General features: G+C 33.9%; 3 protein-coding genes across 3 annotated transcripts; all 3 read left to right on the top strand.

The window, feature by feature from the left end:
* The first annotated feature begins 4,535 nt into the window (after window positions 1-4,535).
* LOC142523945 (uncharacterized) lies at window positions 4,536-5,319 on the top strand. Its single transcript, XM_075627677.1, has 2 exons — window positions 4,536-4,655; window positions 4,759-5,319. Exons 1-2 carry the CDS (start codon window positions 4,536-4,538, stop codon window positions 5,317-5,319), a joined length of 681 nt encoding a protein of 226 aa, XP_075483792.1.
* A 175-nt stretch (window positions 5,320-5,494) lies between these two features.
* Window positions 5,495-6,796, top strand: LOC142523944 (uncharacterized). The gene is made up of 2 exons (XM_075627676.1): window positions 5,495-6,209; window positions 6,363-6,796. The coding sequence occupies exons 1-2, from the start codon at window positions 5,495-5,497 to the stop codon at window positions 6,794-6,796; spliced, it is 1,149 nt and encodes a 382-aa protein (XP_075483791.1).
* A 559-nt stretch (window positions 6,797-7,355) lies between these two features.
* On the top strand, window positions 7,356-8,666 carry LOC142523943 (protein ANTAGONIST OF LIKE HETEROCHROMATIN PROTEIN 1-like). Its single transcript, XM_075627675.1, has one exon. The coding sequence runs from the start codon at window positions 7,356-7,358 to the stop codon at window positions 8,664-8,666; it is 1,311 nt and encodes a 436-aa protein (XP_075483790.1).
* The last annotated feature ends 241 nt before the right edge of the window (window positions 8,667-8,907 follow it).

The raw sequence follows: 8,907 nt of genomic DNA, 5'->3' as shown, positions 1-8,907 counted from the left end.
CATCATAAGCTCTTTCTACCTCTTCTTTATTTTTGAAAGACACATGGACAACATCATTATATTCGTTAACTTTAAAAGATGTTTCTCCCCATGTGTCATAAATACATGGTTCACGTCCAACAAAGACGACATATGTTTTCCCCTATAATCTACAAAAATCACAAAATTTTTCAACATGTAGCAATAAAAGATTAAAACTACAAACAATTAAAAATTAAACAACTCACCATTGTTAAAACTCGTCAACACAAGTATAGTATTGATGCAGGTCCTGGGCATTAATCAATGAGTGGAACTACAACGTTATAAAAAAATAAATTGCATGGGAGAAAAGATTTCGGCAACTCACGGGAGAAAAGATTTCAGAAAAGATTAATCACCTAAATCGAATTTCACTAAACATTGGAAGAAGCGCACAATAGATTAGCCGGTTTCACGCTCTAAAATTTAGATAGACCTAAATCAAATTTCACACAATATATATTATAGGCTTCAAAATCCACAATTTTTACATAGTTGGATGAAGAGAGATCTATCATACTAAAATTACCAAAATCGTCGAAAGACGGTCATACGAGAGAAATTTCCAAGCGGTTTCCCTTTTGATTTTAAAATCATGAATTTTGTTCACCGGAAAGAAAACGATCGAGAATCATGAATTTCCAAGTGGTAGGAGAAGCTCTCTTCTCTTCTAAGCGTGAAATTGGCGATCTTCTACATTCAATTCTCGATTTTGCCCTTCACTCTTCTGAGTGTGAAATGAGTCTTCAAAATTTGTCATATTCCCTTCTGAAGTTTGAGCGTGAAAAAAATCTTCTTTTTTAATTTTTTTTGTTTTTTATTTTTATTTTTAAAAAAATACAGCTAGGTGCCTATGCATACCCTGCACCCCAGGGTTCAGGGTAACAAGCCTCCACATATAATATACATATATCTATATATACGAGACGAGTCTGTGGCAGATTCACTCTAACCTAAGACCTATCTCGCAACCGTTATTAGATCCGTTGACTCATACTCGTCCTATTTCGGTCCATTGTCATCCTTACATAGAATTGCATATCCACAAATGTTACTATTTGATAGCGTAGGATTTGCCATTAATTTTTATTTTTTATGAGCAGATATTTAAGCCATTAAATAAATTTTCGATCAAATAAAATAACTAAAATTAAATAAATGTTTGGATATTCCCTTTTTTTAATTAAATAAATGTTTGGACATTCCTTTAAAAAAAAAAAAAAAAAACTATCCGCGAAGACTTTATGTAAGGCCCGAGATTTTATTACCGTAATCCGAGATTAATCTGAAATGATTTATTTATTAATTGAGATGATTATGGAGGAAATGGATCAGACCGGGAGAGCCGAAAGAAGATTTGACATTTTGTGCAAGAAGAGTCCCCGCGCACATGCGCGACATGTATGGGCGCACATGCGCGAGGAAGACAGAACCATGCGCGCACATGCGCGGCGGAATGCGCGCACATGCGCGGAACGTCCAGAGAGTTCGGCGCACATGCGCGGCGGAATACGCGCACATGCGCGGAACGTCCAGAGAGTTTGGCGCACATGCGCGGCAGAAGGCGCGCATATGCGCGAATGGTGAAGGCACGAGACAGTAGGTCTCGCGCATATGCGCGACTTATGTGCGCGCATATGCGCGAGCAGTCCGGTAGTTCGGATAAGGCTTCCGGCGCATATGCGCGGCCTTGTGCGCGCATATGCGCGCGACGTGCAGAACATGCAACAAGCCACTTGCCTTACATGCGTGAACGTGTATATATATATATATATATATAGGTACAAGCAATTGTTCTTCAGAAATGAAATAGGAGAGAAACCGAAGCTCCAATTCCTGATGTGCGAAAATTGAACGTCACGCAAAATCCGTCCGTCTGTTTTTGAATCCGAGTATAGTACCGAGTTCCTATCAACGCAGGCTACAACTGGACACTGGGTATGGACAGATTGGAATATGAGACTTCGTCTTCATCAGACCGAGAAGAGAAAGGTATAAATTGATGTTAATTGGGAGATCGACTTGAGTTAGATTTAACTCGAGTTTCCCTAAACCACATACTTGTATGGTATTGTTTCTATACCTTTGTGTCTTAATGATTATGTTTATTCTATTGAATTAGAAATAGAAAGCAGAGAGCTATTGAGTGAGAGTCACTGACAGAGGGGTTAGATTTTGACAGTATAGTCACTGACCCATTGCACATTGTCAGACTAGGCTTAGTCTTGGTAGATACGCCAAGGCACTGAACGTTTGGTGTATCGATATGCTTAAGATACAGACATTGTTCTTATTGTAGATTATTCGATACAGCTAGACCAAAGTCCAGAAATAAGAACGTATCGCCATCGCGACTGGTAGTAGTAGGTGGGAGACTTGTTACGTTCTTATTCACCGGGATCCCTAGATTAGAATGAGAAATGAGTCGAGTCTTAGATATCGAGACTAGAACTTGATTACAGAGTTGTATTGATTTATGTTTCGTAGATTACGATTCAGATATTATTTACAGATTGGTATTGATACATGTTGTTTGATTATGCTACATGTGATAAGATATAATTCATGCTTTTATGTTAATTCAGTTAACTGCATGTATACATTATTTATACTGGGATTTATTCTCACCGGAGTTATCCGGCTGTTGTCTTGTTTGTATGTGTGCATGACAACAGGTGGGACAGGATCGGGGTCAAGAAGACGATGAGAGGAGACAGATTAGAGTGGTGATTCCGGACTTATTGTAGATATGGTTTTAACACTTGGAATCTAGTAGTTGAACCTTAGTCTAGTTTCATGATTATTGTACATTATTGTACTTCTATACTGAGATGTATATTAGTAAATTCTATTACGTTCCGCACTTGCATTTTAAAAAAGAAAAATTTTTAGACCCTGTTATCTGAATTGATAATTAAATCCCAAAGATTATTAAGAAAATGATTAGCGTCCGGGTCCCCACACTTTAATTATCGTAAAATCAAAATATCTCAATTTCACGTCCGTCTAAAATAACCAATCTGCGATGATTTTAATTATCGTAAAATCAAAATATTTCAATTTCACATCCGTCTAAAAAAAACATATCCGCAGATATTTTAATTATCGTAAAATTAAATATCTCAATTTCACATCGTTTATTTTGTTTATATATATATATATATATATATAAATATATATTATATACACACAATATATTATTAAGTTTGAGAGATTTAGAGTAACTAACTTTTAATGTCATGGTCTACTTTAATAATCTATACTATATTATTAAGTTTGAGATACTTAGAGTAACTAACTTTTGATTTCATGATCTATTTTAATAATTATATATATTAATAAAATTTTAAAACTTTAATGCAAGTCACATGTAATTTAGAGGATAAAATCTTTATTTCTTAATCATAAAATTGTGGATTCAGTTTTTATTTGGTTTGTTTCATTTCTTTCTTTTTTATTTATTTTTAATTTATATATCGAAATTATAATATAGTTTCTTAGTATTTTTTATAATTATATTTTGATTTTTATTTAAATATAAACAAAATGAATTATAAAAAATATAGTAAAAACGGTCCACGCCGTGCCTCGATATATATATATATACCGTTTGGTATAAGAAGCTACAATTAAAAAAGTGATTTTTTTTTAAAAAAAATTGCTTTTTTAATTTTTAACTTGTTTGGGTGCGCTTCTAGTGCTTAAAAAAGCACTTATTTAAGTTGAAATTAGAGCTTTTTTAAAAGCCCTATTTTAGAGCTTTTTTCACTAGCTTTTTTAATAACCTTAAAAAAACATTCACCAGTAGCCTCCTCTCAATCTTTTCTCCATTCTTCTACAAGGTACAATTTTTTTTTCCGTCGAGGTTTTTGTTCGTTCATTTTTTTCTGCTTTCTTTTTGCTGCAGAATCTACACTTCCTATTCATTTACGTCTGTATTACGTATTGTGAATTAGATAATTATGTTACAATTCGGTCAATGATCCGATAAATCCAGGAAGTCAGGAAAGGGAAAGTATTTGCTTATTCCATTTTTTTTCAACTACGTATATAATATTCATCAATTCTTGTGTATTACGTATATAATATTATATTAATTAAAATATGTTATATACCATAATATTATTGTAATATTATTTAATCATTGTTTGTATTACTTTTTCATTTATGATATTGTGAATTAGATAATCTACTTGTTTTTTTATGTTTTATTTTTTGAATATAGAATGTATTCGAAGTTAGCTCCTAAACGAGAATTATCAAATCCAAGTCAATTACCTAGATATACGATTGAGACTGTTGAACCTGGATTTGTTGCTGATGGGACTAATAAGGCGGATTGGACTGATCAGAATACCGAAATATTTTTAAAAATTTGTGAGGAAGAAATTGAATCCGGCAATAAGCCTACCAAACATTTAAACAAAACGGGGTACACAAATTTAGTTTCAAAATTTCATGAGAGAACGAGACTTTCTTTGAATAAAAAACAATTCAAAAATAAATGAGATTCTATGAGAAAATATTTTGCACTGTGGGCACAACTTATTGGAAATAATGAGACTGGCCTTGGTTGGGATCATAACAAGATGACCGTGCAAGCTGATAATAGTTGGTGGGAGGATAAGATTAAGGTACATAATTTATATACTACATTTTAAATTTTTAATCAATTATTTTTATTTATTTTTTGTTACGTTGCAAATTACAGGAAAATCCCGAGTATGCAAAGTTTAGATTGAGGGGAGCCAAGAATTTAGATTATTGAAAAATATATTTAAAGGTTCCATAGCAACTGGCTATGCTGCAATAGCACCATCAAAGGATCAACCATTTCATAATAATTTCAACGATGATACAAATGATTGGGATGTTCAGTTAGATGGAGAGTTTCAAAGTGATGTTTATATTAATGTTGAAAGCCAAGAATTTATGGAAAACTCAACAATGGGAGCTGACAACTCTATGCAGCAAAGGAAGAGAAAAAGAAGGGAGAGTGGGGAAAAAAGAGGTCCCATTGCCACTAGGTTAGCCGATCAACTTGATCGTGTCCTTCAAGAATTTGAGACTCAAAAGTCTATACACAAAACACCAAAAGATGATCCATGTGGCATTGAAAATTGTCTGGAGGTTCTTCGTGGTTTGCCTTGTATGATGGTTGGCAGTGAGCAATTCTTCATAGTTACTAGAGTTTTGGGTAAAAAGCATAATAGGCAAACATTTATCGGATTGAAGGACTCGGAACTACAGCTTGGTTGGGCAAAGACATTCACTAAAGATGATTTGAAGCGTTATTAACATGAGTTATGTTTTTAGGAAAAATACTTGAATAATGCACTTGTTTTTTTATTTTATTGATTGATGGGTCAACTTTAGTAAGTAGTATGTTTAAATTTTTAATGCAATAATCTAAAACTTTCAATGTTTATTGTTTTTTTATATATATTTATCTTTATTCATATATTTTCACAGGATGTCTGCGAGTTCAGGCTCCACTATATCAGATAACTCTAATGCATCAAGTGATTCCGACATTTCAGTTGATTCTATTAGAAATACGCATGTCTCTAAGAAAAGAATGATTTTGTTATCCTTGTGTGGTGTTACGAATTATGTTTTGAAATATATTGTTAAAGAAAAATGTAGGACATCGTGGTTATCAGGGTCTCAATGGGTGGCAGAGATATTGAATGGTAATGAGACACGATGCTTTGAAATGTTTAGAATGAGGAAACATGTTTTTTATAAACTATGTGACGATCTACTCCAAAAATATAGCTTACAACCAACAAAAGGAGTTGATATCTATGAAAAAGTGGGATTATTTTTGTACATGATGGGTCAACCTGCTTCAGTTAGAAATGTTCAAGAGCGTTTTCAACACTCGGGGGAAACTGTTTCAAGACAGTTTCACAGCGTTTTAGAGTCCATATGGAAGTTGTCGAGAGATATCATCAAACCTATCGATCTTAATTTTACAGATGTCCCTGAATATATTAAGAATGACAAAAGATATTGGCCTTATTTTAAAGATTGTATAGGGGCTATTGATGGCACACATATATGCATTCGTGTTCCGCCTAGCAAGCAAATAGATTTCATTGGAAGAAAATGGTATACCTCAACAAATGTTATGGCTGTATGCGTCTTCGACATGTGCTTTACTTTTGTATGGGCTGGTTTGGAAGGTTCTGCTCATGATTCTAAAATTTTTAAAGAGGCTATGCGCAGAGAGATTGCATTTTCCACTCCCACCTGAAGGTTTGATATTAATATATCTTATATGTTTTTTTAAATAATTTTTAGATAAATATTTACACTTTAACTCTTATTTTTTGCAGGTAAATATTATTTAGTTGATGCAGGTTATCCTACTTTCAAAGGCTTTATGGGACCGTATAAAGATACTAGATATCATTTACCTCAATTTCAATTGACTCCAAAGTTCAGATCAAAAAATGAAGTATTTAATTATCATCATTCCAGTTTAAGGACGGTTATTGAAAGAACATTTGGAGTGTGCAAAGCACGATGGAAGGTATTACAAAATATGCCCACATTTTGTCTAGATACTCAATTTAAAATTATAGTGGCATGTTTTGCTTTACACAATTTCATAAGGCGATACGATGCGGCTAGAGATATTCTTGAACAACTCGAAAATATTGATGATTTACAAGAAATCGAGCAAGATGGTGAAAATGTTTATGTCCATGACAGAGGTACGAGATGGCTCACAAGAAAATATTACGGAAATGAAAGAATTGAGAGATGACATAAGAAATTCACTGCCAATACAAGGTCGACATTGAACTATTAGTTTTTATTTAAATAAATTAAAGTAGAATGTAAACATTAACCATTGTTATTAACAATTGCTTTTATGGTTTTTAAGATTTCAATATTTTATTGTTTTGGTATGGATTTAATTATTTATATTTATACATCACACTTGTTTAGAAATCCGTTATAAAATATATATATAAATTAATGAGTTAAAAAGTACTTTAATGATATGTATTCAAACACATTTATTAATTTAAAAAATGATTTTTATCTATTCATCCAAACACAATATTAAGGGCACCCACATTGGGTGTTAAAGGGGTGTTATAACACCCCTTCAACACCCATGAGAGAGGGTGTGGGACGTTCATACATATGAACGCCCCTGTGTCAGTTTATTTTTTTTAAAAAAATTGCTCACTTAGCGACGGTTTTTAAAAAAACAGTCGCTATTAGCGACTGCTTTATAGACACCTTGTACTATACAATTCTATATTCTACAAACATACAATTTGGCAAACAGTACACTTGAATTTGTTTACTCCAAAATGTCTCAATATTCCAGTAGTTTAACCTCTAGCTCGACAAGTGAAAACGAAGTCCAAGTTGAAGTTGATGACGAAGATTATGATCCGGGGAAAGAGCTAATGTCATTGATACTTCAACAAAGTCGACAAATAGTTGAATCATGTCATAGTAATAACGTGATGCGGCGAAGAAGAAGGTTCATCCAAAGAAATCGTGAAGCCGGGCATGCGAGGCTCTTCAACGATTATTTCTCCACAAACCCGGTGTATCCAGATCAAATATTTCGAAGACGATTTCGCATGCGAAGAGAGTTATTCTTTCGAATAGTGAATGCACTTGAGGATCGTTCACCGTATTTTCAGCAAAGGGACGATGCTGCGAGAAGAAAAGGCTTGTTCCCACTACAAAAATGCACGGCTGCAATTCGTCAATTGGCGTATGGAGTCCCGGCCGACCATCTTGACGAGTACCTACGCATGGGTGAATCAACTGCCATCAAGTGTCTTTTCAAGTTCTGCGGATATGTGGTTGAACTATTTAGTGATCGATATTTGAGAAGGTCAAATGCTGATGATGTTCAACGTCTTCTTCAAATGCATGATGAAAGGCACGGGTTCCCTGGAATGTTGGGCAGTCTTGATTGCATGCACTGGGAATGGAAAAATTGCCCAGTTGCTTGGAAAGGCCAGTTTACAAGAGGCCATGGGTCACCGACAATCGTGCTTGAAGCGGTCGCGTCTCAAGACTTGTGGATATGGCATGCATTCTTTGGTGTCGCCGGTTCATGTAATGATCTTAACGTGTTGTACGAATCTCCCATATTCAATAACGTCTTGCAAGGAAATGCACCAGAGATTAATTTCATGGTCAACGAGACTCAATATACGAAGGGGTATTATTTAACAGATGGAATATATCCGGAATGGGCAACTTTCGTTAAGGCTTTTCCTTGCCTGGAGGATCCAAAGAGTAGGCTTTTTAAGGAAAGACAAGAGTCTGCAAGAAAAGATGTTGAACGAGCATTTGGGGTGCTCCAAGCTCGATGGGCAATTGTCAGAGGTCCAGCTCGTTATTGGTACAAAAAAAAGTTAAAATATATTATGTTAGCATGCATTATTTTACATAACATGATTGTCGAAGATGAGGGGGTTCACGTGAGAAATTGGTACAACGATGAAGGTGACGAACCCGCACAACCCGTCCAGGGCTCAAATCGAGGATTTCATGAATATCTCCAAACAAATTCCGAAATACGTGACACTCATGTGCATCACCAACTTCGTGCCGACTTAGTTGAACATATTTGGTCACAATACAACAACAATCCTTGAATTATTATTTTGCATCTTGTGTTAAATTTAATTTATTTTCTTTTATTTTTATGCAAGTGTTATTTATTATTATATGTTGTACCGTTTTATTTTAGGTTTATAATAAATTTTTAATTTTAAGTAAATGACACTCATAAAATTAAATTATTTTACGTATTGAATATATAAAAACAAATTATTATTAATATAAAATAATAATAATTTAAATTTTTTAAAAAATTTGAAATTGAATTTATTTAAT

Source organism: Primulina tabacum, chromosome 14 (genome assembly GCF_025594145.1).
Source record: "Primulina tabacum isolate GXHZ01 chromosome 14, ASM2559414v2, whole genome shotgun sequence".
Lineage (NCBI taxonomy): Eukaryota > Viridiplantae > Streptophyta > Magnoliopsida > Lamiales > Gesneriaceae > Primulina > Primulina tabacum.
This window is presented reverse-complemented; position numbering and strand designations above follow the sequence as displayed.